Genomic DNA, 27,069 nt, shown 5'->3' on the forward strand with positions numbered 1-27,069 from the left:
AAGACACCGGCTAATGTTTGAATCGCAGAAGTGTCATACATAGTAAAGGCCACTTGGTGGCGACGTTGCAACAGTTTATTATTTGGTATCGAAATGTAATACAACCACCTCATGAGGTGCATTTTGAATGAGGTGGATTTACATTCTAGGACTGCAACTATTTGGGAAATTGTGTTCATCTACAAGTTATTTTCACTGTTTAATAGTTTGGTTTTTGAAATGTCAAATTCAATAAATAAAAGTCAACCACAACATTGCACAGATTAGGGAGAAGTCCTATGAGTTTATCATCTCAATGACACATCGAATAATAAACGAATTGTGTTAGTTTGGAACATTTACAAATAATATGGACATGAGATTTCATTAGTTTTTTTGGGTCTGACTACTTAATTTATTCTTAATTTAAAGCTCAACTAATGAATTACATCTGATGAGGCCTGGTAACATGTTGTAATACTACAGGAAGCATTTATAAGACAAGGTTCAAGGCTTTTATTAGTCATACATACATAGCTACAGTGTAGTTATGACAATGAAAATCTTAGGTCACAGGCTAGATATGTTGATTACTTGCACACTACAAACCACATTTTGCCTGAATTATATTTTGTGCATGCATGGATTTTGATTTAACTCTTCTAAATGACTAAAACCTGCTTTTACCCTAAGACTATATTTCTCTCACAGTATTCAGTGTCTTAAATCCACAAGCCCAAAGGGAAATTAAAATTGTGGCAAAATGGAGGCAGGAAGTGACCATTTTAACAGATTTTTAAGTCCACAGGATTTTTGTAGAGGAAGTTAACGATTGTGGCTTGGGTAGGACTGAGATTCTAAAATGCATAAAGATGGTTCTCTGAGGTGTGTGTGTGTGTGTGTGTGTGTGTGTGTGTGTGTGTGTGTGTGTGTGTGTGTGTGTGTGTGTGTGTGTGTGGTGTGTGTGTGTGTGTGTGTGTGTGTGTGTGTGTGTGTGTGTGTGTGTGTGTGTGTGTGTTGTGTGTGTGTGGTGTGTGTGTGTGTGTGTGTGTGTGTGTGTGTGTGTGTGTGTGTGTGTGTGTGTTGTGTGGTGTGTGTGTGTGTGATGTGTGTGTGTGTGTGTGTGTGTGTGTGTGTGTGTGTGTGTGTGTGTGTGTGTGTGTGTGTGTGTGTGTGTGTGTGTGTGTGTGTGTGTGTGTGTGTGTGTGTGTGTGTGTGTGTGTGTGTGTGTGTGTGTGTGTGTGTGTGTGTGTGTGTGTGTGTGGTTGTGGTGAATTGAGTCTGGTTGGGGGGTGGTGGTCAAAAATCAATCAAGTGTGTGAAGGCAGATGTCATCAGATGGGCTACTTATCTCAGTCGTTTACCGCGCTTCTTCAACGCTATTATCAGGCATGTTTTTTATCACAGACATGTGACGGAGCTCATCCCAGAGCCTGTCTGTGTGGGCTTAGCCACATCTTGTAAAACATGGCCTTGACGTAAGGGGATTTGCGTTCTGCTTCTCCTCCGGGTTCTATTTAGCATCTCTATTTTGTTCTGCTGTTGACCTTTTTTCTTCTAAGCTTGGCTGGCTGATAAATGCTGCGGAAACTGGCCTGTCAAAAGTCTAAGATTTAGTGACTATGAATGACTTGGGTTTGCGTAATCCTTGTAGTGCTGAGGAAGACTGTTGCTATGGCTAGCCTCCATTTAAAGAGTTATGATCTTGCATATCAGCGGGGCTTTGCTAATAATTGCCCAAGTGTGATTTGCCTACCACAGATTGCCTGTTGAGACAATGTCAACAGCCAAAACCACACAAAATGTCCCATGGTTTATTCAGCTAGTCAAATTGTTGTGTACCTGTTGTGTTGCAGACTGTGACTAGATGCCTGGATGATTTACTTCCAGACGAAGCACCACAGACAAAGTAATTGCATTACACTGTAATTGCCCATTGTAAACAAATTTCTCCCAATAATGAGATTCTTCTGTTAGTTTCTGCTTTGTCAAACTCAGGGCAGATAGATTACAATTATTATTGCATTTTAAGGTGCACTGGCAGGACACATCAAAATTAATGCAATTGGTGGTCATCCGGTTTTCTGGTCGTTCAATATCAGGCAGCATCGCCCAGGTGTTTTATGTTCAATGCATTGCTGCGTCTGTTATACACATAAAGTAAATATATCACATTTATCAAACCCCTTGACATTATGAACAAAAACCTGAACAACTGATGTGTTATCAATCACAATTAGCTTGAAATCATTAATCAACATTATTTTGTAAAATGCACATATCTTCTACTATTCCCTCAAATGTTAAAACACTATCATACTGAAAAAAATCAGTCTCAGTTCGACTAGAGGTAGGGATGCTCCGATCGCCAATTTTGGGGCCGATCGCCGGAATCAGTATCGACCGATCCGATCGAGTGGGCGGGGCCTATTGGGATCTCAGTTAATGGGGCTCATTCACTGTCCCGTCCACAAACAACAACCAACATAATTATTACATTCAAATGAAGTACATTATTCAAGTTTACATTAACTTTGGATACACGGGAGAAATGAGTGGAAGCGCTCTCTTTTCCTCTCTCCTGACAGCCTGTCAGTATCGTCTCATGCAGCTCACTGATCCAGTAATGACTGACCCGACAGTGAAGAATAAATATATTTATAACTATTTTAGCTTGTTCCAGAGGTAGATAAAATAGCGTGTTAGGTCTAACGGAGCTTACACACGGCGGCGTGCGTTGAAGCTGGCCGACGGGCGTGTCAGACGCTCGACCAACAACCAATCACATGAATCTCCCGCCCCGGACACACAAGCACGCGGTTTGATTGGCTAGAGCTTGTACTGGCATATGATTCGATTGGCTGATGCTTCCGTCGAAGCTTCAAAAGTAGAACTTTGCTCTACTTTTGAAGCGAGAAAAGCTACGCTTTGCTCCCACAAGCTTGACGCAGCGTCCACACGGCGGCATGCATTGAAGCTTGCCGGCAGGCGTGTCTGAAGCTCGACCAACAACCAATCACATGAATCTCCCGCCCAGGACACACAAGCACGCGGTTTGATTGGCTAGAGCTTGTACTGGCATATGATTTTATTGGCTGACGCTTCCGCTGAAGCTTCAAAAGTTGAACATTGTTCGAACATTGTAGCGTAGCAACGCTCCCACAATGCAGTTCGGCAAAGCGTGACGTCACCCCCATTCATCGAAGCGACGCTCCCACAATGCAGTTTGGCAAAGTGTGACGTCACCCCCATTCAAAGTGAATGGGCAGAAGGGCTTGAGCCCACGTCCACACGGCGCCGTGCGTTGAAGCTTCAACGCTTCTGCCCATTCACTTTGAATGGGGGGTGACGTCACACTTTGCAGAACTGCATTGTGGGAGCGTCGCTTCGATGAATGGGGGTGACGTCACACTTTGCCGAACTGCATTGTAGGAGCGTCGCTTGCGTTGCTCGCTTCAAAAGTTGAGAAATGTTCAACTTTTGAAGCTTCGACGGAAGCGTCAGCCAATCGAATCATATGCCAGTACAAGCTAGTGTTGCACGGTGTACCGATATTTGAAAGGTACCGCGATACCCTGCCGTTAAAAACGTTACGATTCCTCCGTTTCATTAGTATCGGTACTTTAAGAATGACGGGGAAAAGTACATTTAAGACTGTTTCCCTTTTTTTAAAGAAAAGTATCGAAAAAGAATCGGAATCGCAATTCTTGACTTGGTATCGAAACCAAAATGTTGGTATCGTGACAACACTAGTATAAGCTCTGGCCAATAAAACTGCGTGCTTGTGTGTCTGGAGCGGGAGATTCATGTGATTGGTTGTTGGTCGAGTTTCAGACATGCCAGCTGGCAAGCTTCAACGCACGCCGCCGTGTGGACGCTGCGCGGGCCCCTACACACGGCGGCGTGCGTTACCCCTTGGCGGTGGGCGTGTCTGAAGCTTGGGGATTTTTTACGAACAACGCGACCAACAACCAATCACATGAATGTCCCGCCCCGGACATACAAAGCAAAGCATTCATGCTACATCCATGCTGGCTAAATATACTGTCTATGCTTGCTAGCTGTCCATTCAAACGAAGTACACTGGATATAAACTCCCCAAAACAGGCGAAAACCTACCAGTTTCACCCACTGTCTCTGCCACCTCCCCCCATGCCTGGCTCCTCCGGTTTGTATCCCTGTATGTAAAGAGGGACTGGTCATATAGTACCGCCACGATCATTTTCTCCTCCATTTTTTGACATATGGGAAATAACTGCGGTCTGGCTCTCCCAACCAGCGACGTGCAGTCAGGGGAGGCAGGGGAGGCAGAGCCTCACCTGTCATACTCATAGACTGGCCATACTACAATGTAACGGAAAAACAACTAAAGAAAAACTAAATAGTAATAATAATAAAATGTCTCCACTGATCTGTGTTGTAAATGTGATTTATGTTTGATTCTAATCGCTTTTTATAGTCAAAATCAGCAAATTTGCCGAGCTCCGCTACAACTACATGGGAGCGATGAGGAGTAAGGCAAGGACGAGCTCTGCCTCACGTAAGCCCACAGTAACTTGCTGGAGCGCGGGCACTAATTTAGCGCGGGCACTTATTTTGTGAGCGCGCTCAAGCCAGTTACTGTGTGGTAAGGTGAGGCACAGATGAGCTCTGCCTCACCTCAGAATGCGTTACCTCACAGAAACTGTCTGGAAAGCGGGCACTAAGCGCATGCCTGTTACCATCTCACTGTAGGTCACCAATGTAATGTTTGTAGATCCCTTTATTACATTTATCCTCGCCATCCATGGTCTCTAAATAACTTATTTCACGTATATATGATATTTAGGCTCGCCGTACAACGGCAATGAAAAAAGCACCAGGGGAGGCAGCCATAACCTCTGCCGCACTGAAGGGGGCGCACGTGAGCCCACAGGTCCTTGTTGCTACTGTTATTCTACGCAGAGACGGTATAGACGCGAACAACAACTAGACTTTTGAAACTAGAGGAAGATAAGGAGGACTTGAGGACATTGTTGTCCAGAAGGATAGCATGGACTTCATCTTCAAGTCAAGGCAAGACCACATTGGTAATGAAAATTGGTTCTTACTAAGAAAGAACAATCCAATATTTAGATTGTGGGTATCCTTTTGTTGAACGGTCTGTTTAAAATGAATCGAAACATCAGACCAAAAAAGCTTTTGAAAATAACAGAATATTTCGATTAAGGTCAGAATATAATATTTGTAAATCTGACCCTGAAAGAGTCAGTGCCTCACCAGCCATGAACCTCACCGCACGTCACTGCTCCCAACATACACGCGGTTTGATTGGCTAGCGCTTGTAATGTCAGATTTGCATACGCGGGATTTGATTGGCTGACGCCTCCGTCGAGGCGGCAAAAGTAGAACATTGCTCTACATTTGCAGCGAGCACCACGAGAGAAGCTACGCTTTGCTCCCACAATGCAGTTCGGCGAATCGTGACGTCACCCCATTCAAAGTGAATGGGAAGACGATATGCCAGGACAACACAGAGGAAAAGGCACAGACAAACGGCATGATATGCTATTCAATGTTTATTGAATTCCATTTATTTACAATGGATGTTCCTAAAACAACACATGTAACATCATCATCATGCTGCTTAAGAAGATAATATTTGTTTTAAAGAATTCAAAGCAATAAACAACAGGCTCTTTAACCAAGGCAACGTTAGCCTAACATGTATGTTAACAGGTAAGATAGCTGTTCACACTATGTATATTTTCTACTTTCTACGTTGTAATGCTATGTTATTTCTATTTAAGATGTTTACATTTTCGATTGTTTAATTATAGTCTTTTAACTGTCTAATGTACAATGCCTCCTTGTCTTTTGCTGCTGCAGCGTAAACATTTCCCCAATTGGTATCAATAAAGTATAGGCTACTTCTTATTTTATCTTAATCCTCAAATATTAGCACATTAAAAAAAAAAAACACACACACATTGATGTAACTACATACACATATCGATATGTTGTATAAATATTGCAAATCAAAACCTTTATTGACCACTAATTACCAAAAACTGCATTTATATCCTGTTATTAATGCATTCAAATCGTGATTCAAATGGCCCGCCACGAACTTCCGGGAACTTTCTGAGTCTCTCTGAACCACGTGACGATCAAGCATTTTGGACATCCGCTGTAGCAACTCTTCTCTCTACATGGCGCTGGACCAGCCAATCAGAATTGACCTTCTCGAGTTCAACGATTGGTTGGTTTTGTGGCACATTTGTAACGCTGTGACAACTTGAGCGAGCGCAGGCAAAGCTGAGTGCGCACAGGCTGGAGAGGTCGAGCGAGCGGGGGAGAGAGAGTGCGTGCAGCGGTCTGCTTGCGCACGGAGCAGGAGTTTTATGAGAGAAAATATATTTCTCTGTGCTCAAAAATGTTCAAGTGCGCGCTCAATCGCATTTTCTATGCTCAACATGTTTCATTGCGTGCTCAGGATAGAGGCACAAATATAACGCCATAGAGCTGCAGGATTTCTGCTTCACACACGTTGCATAGCCTACCACTATTTTATTGTCATTTTCGGACACCTTAAAATACTGCCAGACTGGTGAAGCCATTTTAGCGAGCTTGTTTTGCCGCGCACCGAGAGAAGTGTCATGTATTTTACGTCATAATATTACGTAATTCGATCGGCTCTAGCGATCGGCATTTTTAGAGAGCACCGATCGATCGGCAGAAAGTGAGTATCAGCCGATATCGATCGGCGGCCGATCGATCGGAGCATCCCTAACTAGGTTTGGTCAGGTTCAAGCGCATAATTAATTACAGTGTTTTCTGTTTCTCTTCATCAAGTCAGTTTGTTGTTCTTACTTTTAGTTCTTCTTTCCTGTGTGGCCATGCCCTCTGTGCCCCTCTCATTGCTCCTCTTCTTTACTTTTTCCTGTCGTGCCTTTTATTATTTTCCTCCAGCTGATAATGTCCCATAAATACAGAGCGTTGTAATTAAGGAGGATGGGCCCATGGCAGATCAGGCAGCTAATCAGCCTCACGGGCCCCACCAGGGCTGTGACGAGGCTGCTCTAGGACCAGTTTGTCAACTGTAATTGGCACCAAAGCCTGGTGTAATGGGGACAAGATGTGGGCCTGCAGTTGCTGTGGCAGGCAGGGATCAGGGAGGCACACAGTCTATTTTTCGCCGGTACTATCCATTGGGGCTACTGTTTGACTGCTGCTGCACAATAGGAGTCTTTCCGTGATTTCTTGGTTCCTCTTTTTGCAAACTGAATCGTATGAAATAGTTGAGATTGTTTGCCATTTAGTTTATCTTGTGCTTAAGACAAGGACACTGAGCATGTGACAGCCTAGAATAATAAAAAAAGCTAATGAAGACACAGCAAGCAAAGTTTTCTAAGCACATGGGACAGCAGTTGGTTTCGGGCTAGGAGTTCTTCTGGGTTTCTCTTCACACAGTCTCACTCATAATTGATTTAGGAGCCAACATCTAAAAGGTCATGGTGAAATTCACACAGATAATTGCGACAGTAATTGACTGCATTAGTCCTGCAGGAGGATGCCACTCGATCTGAGAGCTCTTATCCGCACATGTGCTAGATTCTTCAAACGTTGGCCCGCTTTGGCTTTTATTTAGTAGGACCAAACGGCTTCAGGGTCTTCCAGCATCAATTAAGGCTTGTGTGTGACGGCATTGATGGGAGTAATCATGTATTATTTAACAAAACTGCTCTGGAGGCTCAGTAGAGACAAGTTATCTTGGAGGATGCTAGACAAAGTGAAAAAGGAAAGAGGAGATGGGGAGAAAAGGCGGTAGGATAATTAGCTGCAGTTTAGAGAAGTATGTGTATTAACTACGTCTGTAAGTGAACTCAGTGAGACAAAGGTGATGACACGATACATCGCCGCTCTGCAACAAATCGACAGTATTTACTTGTCAAACAGCTCAGCTAACCAGAATTTTGTCCCGACAATGTCAAACATCTGCTCAGCTTTCAGCGGAGATGTGTTTTTCTTGTCAGCTGGCTGCAGGTGATAAATAACATGAGAAGTAGATGAAAGTGTGACATGAGGACGCGGTATGAGGAGCTCTTAGAGCAGTGGTTCTCAAAGTGGGGGGCGCAGAGGCATACCATTTTTCCTCCTGGTCTCTCGCGCCCCGCGAAAAATGTTTAAAAAAAAAAAAAAAGAAATAATCTGAAATATTATTGATTCGAAAGTAATATGATGCAGTACAGTACTATTACGTCTGGGTCTCTGTGTTTCATTAAAGCTCAACTGTGTGTGTGTGTGTGTGTGTGTGTGTGTGTGTGTGTGTGTGTGTGTGTGTGTGTGTGTGTGTGTGTGTGTGTGTGTGTGTGTGTGTGTGTGTGTGTGTGTGTGTGTGTGTGTGTGTGTGTGTGTGTGTGTGTGTGTGTGTGTGTGTGTGTGTGTGTGTGTGTGTGTGTGTGTGTGTGTGTGTGTGTGTGTGTGTGTGTGTGTGTGTGTGTGTGTGTGTGTGTGTGTGTGTGTGTGTGTGTGTGTGTGTGTGTGTGTGTGTGTGTGTGTGTGTGTGTGTGTGTGTGTGTGTGTGGTGTGTGTGTGTGATGTGTGTGTGTGTGTGTGTGTGTGTGTGTGTGTGTGTGTGTGTGTGTGTGTGTGTGTGTGTGTGTGTGTGTGTGTGTGTGTGTGTGTGTGTGTGTGTGTGTGTGTGTGTGGAGCGCCATGTTGTGTGCGCGAAAGAGAGAGCGCACCGGTACTGGAGATCGTTGTTGTTAGTTTCTGGTGCTAGCGAGCTGCTAACAGATATAAGGAGTTTTTTCAACAACAAAGTGGAGGAGAGTCCTCTCCTGTCAGACTGAGAGACTCAGTGAGCTAAAGGACTCTCTCAGTGTTATCTCAGTGGGTCTCAAATGTTTTGGTCACCATTAATGTAAACAATTATTTCCGAGGCACACGTTTATATGATCATTATAGTTATACAAAAATAAGAGAATAAATGAAAAACAGGTATGAAATATGAGAGTAAAAAAAGAATAAAGTTTAAAAGGGTGATTTGTAAAATATCCATAAAGAAAAAGTAAATCTGTGTACAGTTCTGTTTCATATGGGTGTTGAGAGATGTATCCATAGATCTCTTAATTTTGCTCTCAAAGTGCACCAGATAGATGCATTTAACTTCAATATTTAAAAATAAATCTTCCCGGGAAAGCTTTCCCCCGGACCCCCCTATGTAAGGTCCACACACCACCTGTAAAAATAGCACTTTACCCCTGCTTACACCTATATGCGGCAAGCTGATTATCGAGCCTTCATTGTAACAGTCGCGGGTACATTGTGTATATGCGTGTGGAGTGTTGCAGTAGAAAGTTCCACTGTAGCGCCCGGTACATTAATGGGAAACCCTAAATGTTTGATCACCCTCTATGAAACGTCAAGCTACCCCACAGCACCCCCAAAATAAATCTCTGGCACCGCCACTGAGCCTGACTATTTGTGTTGGGGGGGCCCGACTTTTTTATTTCTCCAAAGGGGGGGCCTGACAGAAAAAGTTTGAGAACCACTGTCTTAGAGGAACATAGCAGTGATATTTATGCCCCTTTTATCTCAAATCACATCAACTTAACTTCACAGCTGCAAACTGTGTTGCTCTGTTTTTGGAAATATATTTTACGCCAAACATTGGTTCTACCCTTTCTAAACTTGCTTACCTGTGTAATGCATAGAAGTTTGCATTAGGTTGCAGGTTTTGTCAAATTTGTATTTTGCTTGTGAGGTAAGGAACTGTGGCCTTTTTGTATCAATATGCACTTAAACTGCACTGTGATGGACTACACAACTCAAGCAAGTTTTATGGAATAATAAGCAATTCAATAAGATGAAATAGATTTGAAATGAATAGAAACCAATAACTGCTTTGAGCAAGGGCAGAAAACACAATTTTAGTCAAAGACCTACAATTGTATAGTCCTTTTGTGAAGCAGACTTTCATTCTCAAAGAACTGATTGGGCCGTATAAGGAATGGAGTTCTCCAACTGTTCTCACCACCTAGCCATTGCTCAGGATGCAATGGCTTTCATAATGACTGTTCTTGCCTTTTTACTTAATCTTGGTCCCAGAAATGAACACCATCATTCACCTGTATAGGGATGAATTATGTTACGTTTGAACTTAGGTTTAAGTTCTAATTTCCTGCAACAAGCCCCCGGTAAACTCCAAAGGGTTCACCGGGGGCTTGTTGCCTTCTTGTGATCAAGTGCAGTCTTACCTCTTGTACTTTGGAAAATTGGCATGCGGTGTAATATTCCTTAATTGACTGTCATGGAGACTCATTGGAGTTGCTGTTGAAGAATGCTTGGACACTGATGGATTACACCATTCTGTTCGGTTCCCTCACAGTTTTGTTTTCCCCCCAGTTAAGTTAATTCTGTATGTTTTGGCGTGCACTCTTAAGATAAAATTGTGCAAAACAACACTCAGGGAAACATTACATATGCCAGAGGACAAGGCGTCCAATGCAAACGTTTCCCAGACACGAAGAAAGTAGCTCCCAAGTTCTGTGGCCCGTAGAATGCTGGCGGCAGATTGATTTGCTCAAAGGGGGGTGTTTGAAAACGTGCAGAACATTGGCATGGCTGATTAAAACTGGTGAGAAATGAATGTCAGTATGTGTGCTCGTGTCTGAGTTTGGATATAGGGGGGCTATATGCCAAGTTCTTAGCATGCAATGCATACATGCGAGTGTGTGTTTTTGAGGTTTTGAAAGCTTCAGCGCCGCGCTCTACAGCCCCCTCTGGTCTCCACGGAAAGTTTCCCTGCTTCCCTTCTGTCTCCAGACGAGCAGCGATCTAATGAAAACCACCTTGTCATTAACGTGTCCCTAGAAGGACCAATGAATGGTTAAAATTCCAAGCAGTGACCCAGGGTTAAAAAATCAGCTATAACTAAAACCTCATATGACATTACAATACTCCGAAGTATTGTTTAGTTTTTCCACTTTGGTTCTCCGAACCCCCCAAAAGTTTTGGCTACCTGCCTAAGATATTAATGGCAGCTTTCTCAGATTTGTTATAGACAATGGCACTCTGTTTGTGTATGTTATTGTAACGTTTTTTTAAAGTTTGAATAAAGATGGTCTAATACTAGGCTGCAACTTAAGGCCACATTTATCTTGCACGCTGGCAATGTGCCTGGGAACAGTTTGGAATTCTTGTCCAAGTAATTGACTTTGTGTGCCGAGGTGGTTAGATTCCATTAACGACATGTCAGAAGGACACGAAGCAGAGGATCAGCTCAGGTGTTGATTTGATTCAAACAATACTATCGCAGAATTTTATTTGAACGCGGACCACATTCCAATCCCCAGTGCTTTCATGTCAGACTGTTACCACTTGTGCCATTATTTCAATGGGACCATCATTTCTTTTTAATTCAGACTTTGGTTTTCTGGGGCAAGGACGACAGGATAAAGATAATTGGTACTGAGAGTAAGAATGTAACTTTCACATCGCCAAAATCTGTGCTTAAGTGGATGATTCTTTCTCTTTGTGTCCTAATCAACGTTTTCCACTCTTCATAACTCTAGGGCTTCTTCTGTTTTTCACTTAGATCAAGAAAGCTTATCGACAGAAAGCCTTGACATGCCATCCAGACAAGAACCCAGACAACCCAAAAGCAGGTGAGTGCGGTAGTCATTGTGTTGACACATGTTTCTTTTCACCTTCTCCCAATTCTGAGCCTCATCTCTCTGTCAGTCACCCTATTCAACTGGAACAAGAGCTATTAGAAGCTTATGCCATTTCTGCATTGTTTTCTAAAGAATTAGGGTTAATCAGCCTGACCGACTGGCCACCATGCTCTCATCAAGTCGTACCCTGCCAGACGGCCTAGTCACAGCTCTCTGTGGGACGTCTAACCAGCGCCTGTCTCTCCCGCCGGCTTTCTAGCCAGACGGGACCAGCCAAACACCGGCAGCCCAACCATCACCACCAGCGTTTCCACACTCCATCCCTCTGTGGCTTGAGTCCTTCTGCACGCCTGTCGCCAACCAGCATGTCTACAATTAGACCAGGAAATCTCAGCGTAGCTTTTAGTCGGGAGGAAGGGGGGAAAAAAGGAAACCTTGGACAAAAGACTGATCACGAGGCATGTTTTCAAGTGAGGTTTATGCGGTTGCTGGATGGTTCAGACAATTCCTGATTATGGTTTGGTTTGGGGGGTTGAGAGGGATAATACAAAAGCAGGGGGTCGGTTTCCCAGAAATGTAAAAGAAGTGGTTTGGAGGGCCTCAGCGCTTGAACCCGCTCATGGACAAACTCGGTCTCTATCACACGAAAAAGAGGCAGGACTCTGGATTTGCTGCTTGTCAGGGGGAAGCTTGTATGCATGTAAGAGGTGACTTAGGGGTCATGATTCCTCAGACTGAAGACAACCCCACACTATTTCTTCACTTTCTTCAACCCCCCATGTTGTGACACTCTAGCTGCCTAGTGGGCATGGCAGGTCTCCCCCAGTTGGATTTCTTTCCAGGCCATTATATGCGTGTAGGTAACCTGAGCGCCTCTCCTGGCAGCCTGATCTCCAGAGCCTCCTGTTAGTGTGCACTGCCGCTCCCCAGAGGGAGTAACAGTATCGGCCCGGTAGGCCTCCCATCAGAGAATGATTAAGCCCGGCCAGTATTGTGCAGCAGTGTGGCGGTTGTATGATGGAGAGTGGGATTGTGGTCTCTGTGTGTGTGTGTGTGTGTGTGTGTGTGTGTGTGTGTGTGTGTGTGTGTGTGTGTTGGATGACAACTGGGGGAGGTGGAGTGTTGCGTGGTAGTGGTGATTGCGGCAGTGGCCCCTCGAGGTGCTCTAAGGGAAGATAGATGGAGAGGCCTAGGATTTGTGTGGGAATGCACGTCCGTGTCATCGGAGGAAACTGGTTTCGTGAGACACACGGCACCTTTTTTAAAGCATAAAAATGTCTCCTTTTTTTTCCAGGCCTTTGTCCCAGCTTCAGCTTTATGATGCAATGTTGAGCACATGAAGCCTCCTTTGGTATAAGCAACTTTATGTACGTCAAATCACCTTATTTTGTATCCCTGTTTGTTTTAGGTGCAAAATGATCTATTTAACTAATGTTATATCTTAGTGTAATTTATTTAAATAAGATATTTGCTTATTCCATGTTCGAAACTTTGGTTCCTGTGAAAATATACTAAAACCTTTTTTTTTTTTCTACGTTCATCCAGTAGCAGAATGTTTATGTTTTTACTTTTCCACTTTTTTCCAGTGGAGCTCTTCCACCAGTTGTCCCAGGCTCTCGAGGTGCTAACTGATGCTCCTGCCAAGGTAATACGGCGGATGCCTCTCACCTCGTCATCAATGCTGATTCACACTCACACAGAGACTTGATTTCATCCTGGTGTCTAACACTGTTTTCAGGCTGCCTATGACAAGATCTGCGCTGCCAAGAAACAAGCAGAAGAAAGACACAGGAAGCTAGATGATAAGAGGAAGAAAATAAAACTCGGTAAGTCCCTTTCCATATCCTGCATCATCTCAAGGCTCATGATTTACTTCTTTTCTAACAGGGGATACTATATTTTAAAGTGCTGGGTAAGCTGCATGGATGTCAAGGATGAAATTCAACAAGAAGCTGCACAGTTTTGTCTCTTTCGCTTGTTGTAAAAAGATACTTGAGTGTGTTTGTATTTTGCTTTGACAGACTTGGAGTCCAGAGAGCAACAAGCAGAAGCTCAGACTCAGGATGAGGCCTTTAACACTAGAACACTTGAAGAAGAGGTAAGAGAATGAAGAGAAACCATATGAGAGATGAACCAAATATCAACACACTTCAGTCCTTATCGTTGTAATGGGAAAAAGGTATCCAGTTCATCCAGGAAACTCTGTGCTTTCTATTCTGTTTTTCATCAAATACTCCCTTCGGATTGAGTTAATATCCTCCAAAGACTTGGGTCAGGAACAAAGGCTTTATCTGAGAGGCTTTTTTTCTCTGCCATGTCATAATTATCAGTAAACCCATTAGGTGATATTGCATGACTTGATACACTTTGTTCGGGAAGCCAATAATAAATAAAAATGGTGTGCGTGCCTCCTAGGTGAGTCATGGCGTGTGCTCAATGTGTTAATGCATGTAAATATGTGGCCACGTGCCATGTTGGGGGAAGAGGTAACCAGTAGGTGGCACTGTGAGGTCTTTGCTTTAACTGAAGAAACAAGGTCTGCACACCGTCTTGGAAATCTCAAATGAGCAGAAATGGTGTCTTAGAATGAGATAGACGGACAGGTGGTGACCTTTATATAATCAATCTATGGTGATGATAACTTATAAATCAGTGATTAATGAAAGAGCTAATTGACTGTCACTCCAAAGCTGTATGTCTGTTCTTATTATGGTATTGTTTGTGTCTGTTTCTACCAGATTGCCCGTTTGAGAGAGGAGGGATCCAGGCAGCTTGAGGAGGAACAGAGGCTCATCAGAGAGCAGATCCAGAGAGAAAGAGAAACACAGCAGACGGGAAGCTACACAAGTATGTCTACCTCCAAGGTTTAACCTAGTCCAGTCAGTCCAGGTAATCCAAAACAGTTCAGTGCAGTCCTGTTTTTCCCCCTGGATGAATCCTGTTTGATCCAGTGAAGACTAGCCTGAATGAACCATAATACTCTCAATCCAACCTTAACGGTCACCAGCTTCCCGGTGGTTCTCCAAATATTATACACATAAAAATCTATATATATATTTGAATGGATGTTTTGCATTGTCAAGATGTCTACTATGTTTTTTGGCAGTAAGACAATATAGCATTGTGATAAAATAATGCCAAACATCACGCACACACAATGTTTGTCCATCCAACTTTATGCCTCTTGGTTTTTTGCTTTAAGCTTCAGTGAGACATGAAAAAAAGTAAGAAGCTTGTAAAATAAGACAAATAGAAGTGTGGGTATTTAAGGGAATTACTGATTCTTGGCCCTAGACGTAGAGCTCTTTTTATGGCTGGACAATTACTCATGCATAGTCAGCACGTCTTTTGAGTCTCCTCTATTTGCACACAGGCAGGCCTCCCAGGCCTCCGCTGGATAAGTGCTCTGCCTGGACCATCTCGAGAGGCACTCAGTGGATTATTAGACTGCACTAAGAGACATACATTTACCATAGGACAGCCAGTTTCCACATCTAAGTCAAAACAATTGTTTCCTTGTATTTTCACTTAACTGTCTCATCCCTTTGACCCTTATGTTTTTTTTTCAGTCTCAGGAGTGGTGAAATGTTCCAAAACCAATGTGACCCCCAAATTGAAGGTACGCTTTTCAACAATGGGCTTTAAGTCCGGGGAAGAGAGGTCAGGACGAGGTTTGCACTTCATGGAGACTAACATATTAAAACGGAAAAGAGGAACGGCTCCATCTGAGGGAAAGCGCAGGCAGAACCTCAGCAGGGATTTTGATAAAACCATTGACATTTGTAATTCATTATCTGGGGACCACATACGCTGTCTTAGCACTGAGCGCACACGTTGTTCTAACGCCCATTCTTCCAGAGTAGGCCTAAAGTCGTCCGGAGGCCTGTAACGATGCCAAGAGAGGGCTTATTATATTTCCTCCTGGAAACTGCCTAGCCCGGCATATTAACGGACACTCTGGGGACGTTAGCTAATGTCTTTAGACATTAAATCTGGTTTTCAAATTTGATAGCCATCTAGTGCAGCAGTGTATTCCCCAACATTGTGTATACTGTTAGAAAAACAAAAATCAGCAGTATGAGGGACAACATCACGGGTCACATTCAAGAACATGGGAACATTACTGCATCAACATATCTCAGAGAATGTTGGCTCTTCTTTTGTTGATGATTAAAAAATAAGACTCTGTTTTGCCTGCATGTTTTTTTGCAAAACAAATGTTACATCTGATACATATAATACTGATCCTTAAAGATTAAACATGATTTATAGATAAAAAAAACACATCTGACTGTTAGACAATTGATGGTCAACAAAATGATTGTCATTCATTACTTAAAGCGAATCCCCAAAAACGTTTGTCCCTATGATAGTTATTTGAGAAACAGCCATTTGGTTTCACTATAATCTCTCCTATCTGTATATTTGTTTACATTTGAAGTAATGAGTTAGTGTTATGTTGGGGTTTAAACCGCAGATATCCCATCATTCCCAAACATCTTATTCAAAGATCAATGAGTAAATGGGTTATCGGTGGGTTCTGGAGACTGAGTAATTGTTGTTAAAAAGTCTACTTAGACAGGGTCATTCCCAGAAATCATGTTTCTCTGACAGTGAGCAGAATGCTGGAGCTGAATCAACACCTAGTGCTTGCCATTTATATCCCATTTGAAGCAGTTACACTCGTTATACGAGACGTTACACAATATCTCTGTATGGGAACTGATTTCAGTGTTAAGTGAAAGGACTCTAAACTAATAAAACAATTTGATGGATGATCTCATTGTCTTTTGTTAAGGCTGTTCATTGGAGTAGCAGAACATAGTTTCAAAATCAACATTTACACAGCACAGTATAAATATAATCAAGATTTAGCTAAAGAGACATTTCTGCACAATCGAATAAGTGAACCACAGTTCAAATACAATAACCTTGTACCTAGTGTAGAGGAAACTTCTGTGTAGCAATGCAGTGGGAGTCACCGACTCAGGAAGGAGACACGGTAGGAGCAGTAGCTTTGATGTCAAACACATGATGGTTTATTTGGAGTTAACGGCCGGAGGATTCACATCACAAGTCCAAGAGTCAGAGGTTCTGACTTCACGGTAGAGTTGCCACGTCAATTCTGAAGATCTCTACCCCAGACCCATGTATTTAGCTAGTTCAGAGAGCATCATCAACATGCTGCATAACAAGATAGAATGATAACACCTCTATCAGCTGACGCCAACAGGCAGGAACAGGGAGACAAAACACTGAGAGCATAGCAGCCAAGGTTACAGGTGCCTGTGCTCAGTCAGGACAGTTTGAACTGATACACTGGGTCAAAGTTATGGGCCTTGGAAAATATTCCACAACACCTAGGGCGAGCTGTTTTTGATTACGTAGCCATTATTGTGTCTGGTGTTGTGCTTCAGTCTGCGGCGCTATAGTTAAGAACCGTGTATTTTCAGGTCCAAGTCTTTGCGTGTTAATTTCCGCCATTTTAGCTGTCCGGGATGCTCGGTATGAATGGAAATTGACTGCAGGTCTCACAGGCGGTGCCAGAGAGATGTTCCAAGTGTTTAACAATGCGTGTGTCCTATAGTTATTGTAATCGGTGTGTCATCACAGCTTTTCATCAGCTGAGTCCAATCAATTGAGCTGTAATGATTACACATTATCATGCACCTCTTTAATTCTTCAAAGTTCTGATGATTAACATGGGCTTCTCCTTTCTTCTTCTTCTGTCTAATTGCAGCTAAAGTGGAAGTGTAAAAAAGATGACCAAACGAACGGAGGCTACTCTCAAGACATTCTTTTCAGACTTCTGCAAAAGGTACACCCTCTTAAAATCAAATTAGTGCTTCCACAATTTTCCAGCTTAAAACTTAATCTAGGTAATATAATGAAATATATCTCGAGGCAACTGAGGTAACAATCCCTTTTTAATATATTTGTACAAGGACTTTGCAGGCAATGTTGTAAATTAATGAGCATGACCGTTTTACAAGAATTTTGCATCATGCATGTGATGAAGTACTTAAAATGGGAGCCATTTATTTGACTGGATTAACCAAAAACAGACATTCCCATCGGAGTATTAAATGATATTATTTCTCAGTGAAGTAATTCAGTACTTATTTCTTAATCGCAATGCAAAATGAAATAGATTTGAAGAAATAATAGAATTTGATCCTTGAATTGATCCAAGCAGAGAAACAAACTCGCCTGCAGAGTCCGGCCATATCTGAGGTCTGCATGACCTCACCGCTGTAGATTGTTTTATTCTTCCCCTTAAACAAGGCCCATTAAGTTTTGTTGCAGTGAAAGTGCTGAGGGCAATGTTGGAGTGCCCGTTTAAAGCCATGCACGCTTGTGCCCCTCTTACCAGGTGATTAAGCAGTGCCAAGGGATAAATTAGGAAATGTGCTCTTCTCATGCAACGCAGTACCACCTTATGCCATGATTCGTGACAGGGCCTTTTAGTGGGGGCATAGGTTGGCCTGGAATGAGGATAGGGCAAGTGTCACTGACGTAAAGCTGTTTGGAAAACAGGCGTATGCATTTCTCCTCTGCACGAACCCCATCAATACGGCTCCAGGCAGGAGGGCTGTGTCGTAATAAAGACTGTGGAAGTTGTTTCTTTTTAAATTCTCCAAAGCAAAGGAGAATACATTTTTAGGAAAGGTTTTGTTTGGGATGGCAAGCTATAATGATTGACAGTTAATGTTTTAGGCAAGAAATAGCCACCACTGTGTGGGAAAGTACGGTACGTGTGTTCTTGTGCATGCGTACGTGTCCGGACTTGTGTATTTTGGCCGCTCCAAATAATAATTCTTAGTTTAACGGGGGGAAAAAAAACATTTAAAGATATTAATCTTCTAAGAAACAGAGGCCTTTGAGAGTCTCCTTTGTCACTGTTGGCCTGCTCCAGTGTCTTTCGTAGACATTAGCATTCCTGGACTTTCCTGTTCCCAGAAAGCTTCATTTTTCCAGGACGAGATTCTCCAAGGCCATCCTCCTCTCTGCTCCCAAGCCCCTGCTTTAGGTTGGGAGAGGTTGGTTTGTAAGTGATACAATCCTGAGGAATTAAAAAATGGTGCTGCTCTGCTTATAGCATTTTTCAGTCGAGATCAGGTTTTTGTCTCCCTGCTACGACATTTCTATCCGTCCTCCTCCTCCTCTCCATATCTCTCAGACAAATATCAGGGAATGTCTGAGATGCTCTTTGCCCCGCTCATCTTTTTGACCTGCCTTTCCTCCCTGTTCTGATTTGTGGCATAAAACTGGATGAGAGCCACATCTAACTTCATGCCAAAAACATTGTTGATCAAATACAGTCGTTGCATAAGGAGTAGTTAAAATGATCCAATATTGCCTTTTGTCTCTTTTGAGAAGTGGCAGACGTCTCACTTTGTACACGATGTTCTGTAGAGTATTACTGGCTCGGCCCCAAACATGCAAAACCTATCATTAGAGATCAGTTCTAACAACCACACACATATTGAATCCTAATATTTATTCCAGAAGTCTGTTATATTTTCAGTCTGTATATGCTTTGTGTTTTCATAGTTTGGGGTTTTGCCGTGAAAGGAAATACCAATTTGAATGTTTTGCATCTCCTCTTCCTCTGTTTGACCTCTTCTTTTATTCTCCCATTTCTAACCTCTAGTATGGGGACGTGTCGAATGTGATTGTATCGAGTAAGAAGAAAGGAAGCGCTGTGGTTGAATTTGCGACTGTGCGAGCAGCTGTAAGTACCTAACCCCTCCTGGGACATTGTCCTCATTCTGTTTGTTCAATAATGGAAATCTTCCCCTAAGCAGACATTTGCATAGAGCCACATTTGTTTACAACTCACTTGCCCCTCTCGAGTCACCTACTGAGTTTGAATATTACTAAATAAGACACCTGTCAAAGACTCCCCAGCCTCAGGACAGTGTCTGCAACCTCAACTTAATGTTTTAGTCATTCTGTAGCATAGAAACCTCTGCTGATGGCAACCATAGGACGGAAGAACTTGAGCCGCTTCATTGTTCTCCACACTGTCTGGATCCTCAGGCCCTTTGTCATGATGGTGTACTTTGTTGTTGTGGTTTCCTCCCCACAACATGTGGTTTCCTACAGAGAACATGTCTGCCAGTCTACAGGGATCTGGGCACAGGTTCTGCGGTCTGTGTCTGTCCATCTTCATGTCTCAGACTTTACAATACACCTTTGTCTGTGTCTACATGTGTTTCTCGGATTTATATAATACCCAGGTGTAAGATGGACACATTTAATAGCTTTCAGAACAAGGAGAATAAAATACCTGTACAGAAACAATCCGAAGATGCACTCACTGACTACTCTGTGTTTTTAGGAGCTGGCAGCTAAGAATGAAAGTGGCCTGAGTGAAAACCCCTTGAAGATTTCGTGGCTCGAGGGACAGCCCGAGGTTATTGCTCCAGCATCTCAACCTGGCCTGTTCATGTCTTCACAGGTACCGATATATAACCCAAAAATGCACTGTTGTAATTTCCTCCCTCCCTCATCAAGCACGTTACAACATTTTCCAATGTACACGGCTTCCAACACAAACGCTATTGCCTAAACACTGTCCCAGGAAGACAAAGTATGTAAACCTTCTGAGGTTTTACTTTTGTATCGGCGATTGGAAATATTACCCCAGTGCCTGCACTCCCCTAGTCTGGTGTAAAACAATGTGTTTTGTTGAATGGGTCTCAGTTTATTTGCTTTGGAGTGGGTGAGGCGCTGGCCCTGCACTTGCCCGAAGCCCCCGTCCGGCCACTCATTAACACACCTAACCTGGGAGACCCCAGGAATGCAGAGTCACATGGCAACCCAAGAGAAGCAGAGTGAAATAATGGTAGCATGGCACGTCAGACTGACTGGATGTCTGCATGCGTGCCAAGTGAGCCTGCATTGCTGTTGATAATACAATATTTATTATTTTAGGTGGAATGTGTTTTTTTGTTTTTATTTGAAGGATTTACTTTCTGCAGGCCAAAGGTTTACTGCACAAACCCCAGATGCTTTATTCAGAAACTCTTAATACAATTTCCCTCTGATGTGTTGCCTCTCGTGACTTGGAAATCATGTAGTAGTTCGTGCTGCGATCTCGACTTTTTGAAATTTATTTTGCACGCCTAAAATGTTGTCTTTCGCTACAGCTCGCATGCACACACCAAAGGTACACTAATTATTTTCCTGTCCAAGGATAATCTCATTTGAGCTATATCCACGGAGAAACTACAAAGGTTTTATTTTTTTATTTGACATTACATTAGTATGAAGTAATGTCTTTTTTCAAACCCACTGTGTCCATTTCACTTCTTTCATGTTGTGATCTTTACCTGTGAGGGATTTTGGATCAGTAGACTCTCTCTATCTGCACAGCTGCTGCTGAACTGGGCTTCACCTCTCCACTCTGTGTCAGACCCCCTTGTCAAGGCTAGCATGTGAGGCTCAGCCTGCACACTGGGACTTGTCACACTAATCTCTTTAAATGTTATTATGGTAACCCGTTTTGCGTTACATATATCCAAAACTGATTGCTTCATCTTTCTTTTTTTGTCCTGCACACTGGAATAAAAACATTACTATGACCGGGTAATTTTCACATTAGCCATCAGCGAGAAAAGTTCTCGCTAAAGAGGCCCCACCTGACATATTGGGTGAACCAGTGTAGATATTAGTAATGTTGTTCCACATCTGGCTCGGGGTCAGTGGACATGGGGGGGCATTTGAGAAAAAGAGATAGACGTAATAAGAAGCCAAAGCCTTGGAGGTCCTTCTCCCACAACTCTATCTGAAATCTAAAAATCTGATTCCTCTGCTGTCCTGTACTCTTGCATTGCAACCCCACACCAGCCAGCTGCACTCACAGAGCAGCAGCCTCGGTGAGGACCAGTGCTTCTTTAACCTCATCAATCCAAACACATCAGTCAGAGAGTCAGGGTCTCACTGCAGGGAGCTCGGAGACACAGACGTATGACTTCAGCCTCAGCTCTGCTGAATGAATTTGGGGCCTAATGGAAAGGGTGCACAATTCCCCTTGAAGACCCCCCCCTTAGGGTCCTGAGACCTTTGAATAATACTAACTATACCATGATGTGTTTTGATGTTCACTGCTTTCACAGAGGGACACCCAAATGAACTGTTTAACTCACCATGGATATTAAAAAGTGCAAAATAAGGAAGGGGCACATCTTCCGAACCATGTGCTCCCCTATTCCTGACTCAATTCAGACCCCTCTCTTGGGAATGGATGTTGTTGTGTCTTCACCCTTTGATATCATTTAGTAAGAGATTGGGAACTGGCCATGAATATAAAAGAAGTGCTTGGGAAATTCTCAGTAGCTATATTAGCATTGAATTAAACACAGTTGCAAATCTCAGTGAATTCTGAATGATTCACGTTGCCTGACTCAAATAAAGATAATAAGCCGTTGTTTAAAGTGGTGAATGATTTTGGCCCGTGGGCTTACAGAAAGAGTGCATGCCTTACATACTGTACATTTAAATGTAGCGTTTAAAGAAAGCTGACGCATCAAACTGTGATTTCACATGCGAGAATGTGACTTATGATTCATATCTAACCTTCGTGACTTTCTCGGCTATAGAATCCCTAACTATTTTCTTTCTCTGCCAGACTTAATGCTCGTGTCTCCGTAGATATAATACCATCATAAATCACTGTGTCTTGATTCATGGTTCATAGCACAGTTTAGCGTACCATATTATTTAACATGAATCTATCGTAAAGCCTTTGAATTTGAGCTTCCTACGCCTGCTTCTTCCATCTAGAGCTGGAGAGCCATCGCGGGCTTGTCACGACAGAAACCAGATGCAGCAGATCTGCTATTCTCGGATTGTTTTTCCAACCCGCTGGTTTCCTTGTGCTTAAAAAGTGCACTCTCACCTAAAATAGCCCCTGAGTCTGGAAGAGATGCTCTGCATGTGGCACAGTCCACCGTGGCCTGACCCGCTCTCTGAGTGGAGATAAGGGACTTTAGGATTTACTAATAGAAGGAACAAATATCATTATAACTATTATTGTTTAGTACCTGATATTAATTTTGTTTATCATATTTGACTGGATCGGATGGTTTAGATTAGTTATTAAACATTGATGAAATCAAAAGTAACTTACAATACAATAAGCAACAGAGCATAGCTCAGCAAAGAGTTTAAATGAATGTTGCAGTAAAAAACAAGATGCAGTTAAGTGAGTAAGCTATACAAAATGGGTTATAAGAGCAGTTTTTACTTCTGTAATGGAGTGTAGTGAGTTCCAAAGGTTTAAATGCATCTTGGGAGAAGGCACTGGCACCCAATGTGGCGAGGCTGATGGCTGGTAGAGAGAGTGGACGTGCCAATGGAGCCCGTGGGGAGTGGGAGGAGGTGTGAGTCGAGAGAAACAAGACATTATATTCAAGGTTGGGGATGTGTACCAAAACCCTCAAGGAACACAAGACAACACAGTTTACAGACAATATACACTGGTTTAGGGAAGCCTAAAATACACAGATATGTTTTCTCATCAGACGCAGAATGAATTGTTTGATTATGGTTTGGTCACAAATGAATAATTATGGTACACTCAGTTAATGATACGTATCATAACTTACAAAAACTCACCTCTTCAATCTGGCTTTTAATGTGTGATTGTTTTTGTATTGCTTGATTTTGATTGGACTTTAACTATATATATTTATGTGTTCTTTTCTTTTCACTATATCTGTAAAGCGTCTTTGAGCACCTGTAAAACAACAAAATGAATCTATTATTATTATTATTATCATCAGAGGGGATAGCTGTTGTTTACCGCCGTTAGCGTCTATGATGATACGTTCCGACATGCAGGTGGAATAAACTATCAGTTTCACAAAATCCCCCGTTGTGTGTGTGTGAAACCATGGAGTACATTTCAGTAGCATCAGGTCAAGTAGGAGCTGTAATAACAGTATATACGGACACCATCTTATTTGCCAAAACAATATTTAAAGGTTTTTAGTTTGTACCTGACAAAATAAACAACTCATAAGAGCTTCTATTTAGTGAGATGACAAGATATCTCAGTATTCTGTATGACGGCACGTTGAGATTTCTGCAGGGAGAGAAGTGGTTCCAGATGTGATTGGGATACTTCACAGCTCGGCCAGTTTGTGCTGTGCAGACAAGATAATTTGTCCTCAATTACAGGCTCTTTCTTCTTGCATCAGTCATGTGGCTAAACACTTGTTGAGCTTAAGTTTATGTGATTCTTAGAACTGAGAGCTTGTGTCGTCATGGCAGCAAAGGCCTTTTCAGCCAAGACAAGGATTGCGTTCCGATAATCCAAAAATCAGCTCCTAAATTCTAACCCTATCTCCTATTTCTTGACCTCTGAGTGAAACATCACGGGGTTAAGGGATAGTGGATAGGAGAATTCAAAAGGATTTAGGAGAAGAGACCGCGGTACTTTAGAGAATCCGAATGCACTTTCACTATCCGACGTGTTTATGATGCGCCAGCGGATGTCATTTTGTGCGTCTGCTGCTGTGGGGTAACCATGGAAACTATAGTTTTCTATACAGCGGACTACAACATGGATGTTTAATAAGAACCACGGACTCATCTAGAGACTGCACCGTGCTCTGATGCTGTTGCTTTATGAACAACAGAAAAACATATTCTTCATGACCAAAGTTGGAATTGAAATAAAAAAGGAAAGTGAAACTTATGCTCGTCACCCTCTCCCTCCGGTCCACATTAATACAAATGATCCCAATACGTATGATTGTATGAAAATATCTTAAAATTAATACAAATGTATTTATTATAAACGTTAGTCCTTCACATCTATCACTGTGTATATCACCATTCAAACATCTTTTAAAAGTTGAACAAACCCCACACAGCTCAGTAAAGACTGTGAGATGTTGACTTTATTTGATCATTTCAGTAAAAACTAACGTTCATATTTCTCTTTTTGATTATAATACTGATGAACGTTCAGAAAAAAGCACTTTGGCAACTTACCACATACGTTTTAAAATGCTTAATAAGCACCGTGACTTTCATGATATCATTTCTCGGTCATAATCAGTTGTGTCCGTGAACGGCCGACTGTTGTGATGGCAAATGCTGCGGCTGCAATGCATTGTGGGGCAGCATTGTCTCCTCTCCTTTCGGTTAGGGAGGTCCAGTGGTTCCTAAGCTAAAGGAGGTTATAAAGGAAGTTTGAAACCTCCTTTCCTATCATTTGGAGAATTGGAACGGCACTTATCATGGCTGCCACTGAGGTACTTCCGGGTCATTTCACTCCGTTAGGAAGGTTCCTAAGCTAAATGGACTATTGGAATGCAACCCAGATTTGAATTTGTAAAGAATGTTTGGGGTTTTCAAAAAACTTTTTAAATGTTTTTTTGAATATCAAGAATGATTGTTGTGCATTGAATACCAATATGCTTTGATATTATAATTGTTTCTTTTATGTTGATGTTTTTAACCCCTACTTAGTTTCACAATATGTGACAATCTGACATTTCACAATTCTTCTGCCTCTTTCAAATCAATGAGACTTTGATCGTCTTTCATGATATCAGCCAGACACTGTCCAATATAAAGTCTTGGAAACTGAAAGTCTCTTTCCTCTGCTTATCTGGAAAAGGTAGCCTGTAAAGAAAAGTCTGACAAACAACAGACACACCCTGGTTAGCTATTTAATGTCACCTCTTTATGATGCAGGTGTGCCTCAGACAGTTGCTCTAAAGTCCAGTTCACTGTAACACAGTATTTGAGAGTCTACATGAAATCCTGCTCGACATGCCTGTGTAATTTGGGCTTGTGTGTCTCTCCACCTTGAAATAATGTTGTGCTGCATGCTTTGTTGGATAATCCAAGGCTATCTGGAGAAACTGTTAGGCAAGGCTAATTGCCTGCTCAGTGACTTCTGACAGATGAAAAGCCAAATAAATGTCTGTCCGTCAGGGTGTGTAAACAATCTCATACGAGCTCTGTTAAAATGTTGACACGAGCAGCTCTATCCCACAAAACCACCAATCTTGGAATTCGAAAGATATTTTTCTTTACTTCTCAAAAATACAAAACAGTACATTCAATCCAGAAAAAAAAAACGTTCACAATGCGTTACTGTCAAATCATATAAAAGAAAAATGAACAGTGATATCCACTTTAAAATGGGAGATGGCAAAACAGATATACAGTGCAGACGTACCCACAGACGTTGCTGTTTCTGTTTGGACGTACATAGAATTCTAAATCTATTGCTAGAAGCGGGACACTTGTGGTTGGTATATTTTGGAGAATGCCCCGTTGGGAACTCAGGAATGCGACGGGTTCTGGGTTTGCCCCACAGGCTTTCCTGGCAACCCCCCCACTAAGGCACAGACTGAGGCTCTGTCCTAGCTCTCCAGGCCTGAGCAAAGTGGACCTAGATTGTCTGCACAAATCTCAGTTTGACCATGCGTGCTTACATGAAGTACATGTGTGTTTTTCTATACTTGTGTGCCAACGTATGTGAGATTCAAGCGTGCGTTCTTCACGTGACGGGGGTCTGTTTTGTCAGAAGGTAGTGTTTAAACCCTCATCAGGACTTTTGCTGCAGTAATGGATGTCTCTGGTCCTCCTCCCTTGACACCCCCTGCATATGTGGAAGTATCACGTTACCCTTTACCACTTTCCTTCTCGTGCGCCACTCACCAGAGCATCGGACTCTGATTTGCAGCTAAGAAAACAGCCTACTCCAACTTTTTATTTTTTCATCTAAGGTCTTGGACCTGTGGCCCAACTTGGTCTGCAGCCCAACCTGCCACCACTGGCTGGCTTTTATTGGAAGCAGAGCTAAGTGTTTGTTTTCACTGCATTGTTAGGAATGAAAGATGGGGGGTACCTTGGTCTACCTATGAGTGGGGCCTCTGGGATGCGTGCGGAGGAAAAATTGCCCTCTCCACACAATAGATTGGCAAGCACGCCAAGACATCACAGCTCGAGGACCTTGGATTCCAGCCGCAGCTTTTCTTTTCTTAAACACAACACTCTTAAGTCTTAACAGCCGTCGTCAGTGCTCTGCTTTGTGGTTTGAGAGATTACATAAGCAAAGGAGCAAAGTAAGAAGAGGTGAAAATGGCCAGCTCGGTATTTGACATCCGTCGGAGTTCAATTATTAACTAAAACATTGTATCCACCTCTCCAAGGGGTAACTCTAGGAGAACATTAACTATGGGTCATTTCTAGGTTTCACCTTTTACATTTTGTTTAAGGATTAATGTTTAACAAATGTTGTGGACCAATGTGTGCAGACACAATGGTGCTCTTATTCAAAAAGCAAACATGTTTTCCTGAAATAGTCAAAAAGAAATCGTCATTTTCATCCTGTCAATCAGTTTTGGTTTAAAATAGTAGTTTCCATCCATTAAAGCATGGGTGAGTCAAGTTCTCC

At 42.5% G+C, this 27,069-nt stretch overlaps 1 protein-coding gene across 1 annotated transcript in view; it reads left to right on the forward strand.

The window, feature by feature from the left end:
* dnajc17 (DnaJ (Hsp40) homolog, subfamily C, member 17) overlaps window positions 1–27,069 on the forward strand; it is a 38,555-nt gene that overhangs the window by 571 nt on the left and 10,915 nt on the right. Inside the window, exons 2-10 of the mRNA XM_034222241.1 lie at window positions 11,561–11,630; window positions 13,226–13,284; window positions 13,378–13,465; window positions 13,661–13,737; window positions 14,378–14,486; window positions 15,209–15,258; window positions 17,380–17,457; window positions 19,294–19,374; window positions 19,984–20,103. Coding sequence (XP_034078132.1) covers window positions 11,561–11,630; window positions 13,226–13,284; window positions 13,378–13,465; window positions 13,661–13,737; window positions 14,378–14,486; window positions 15,209–15,258; window positions 17,380–17,457; window positions 19,294–19,374; window positions 19,984–20,103 — 732 coding nt within the window. The remainder of the gene's footprint in view (window positions 1–11,560; window positions 11,631–13,225; window positions 13,285–13,377; window positions 13,466–13,660; window positions 13,738–14,377; window positions 14,487–15,208; window positions 15,259–17,379; window positions 17,458–19,293; window positions 19,375–19,983; window positions 20,104–27,069) is intronic.

The sequence above is a fragment of the Gymnodraco acuticeps genome, unplaced genomic scaffold (genome assembly GCF_902827175.1).
Source record: "Gymnodraco acuticeps unplaced genomic scaffold, fGymAcu1.1, whole genome shotgun sequence".
Taxonomy (NCBI): domain Eukaryota; kingdom Metazoa; phylum Chordata; class Actinopteri; order Perciformes; family Bathydraconidae; genus Gymnodraco; species Gymnodraco acuticeps.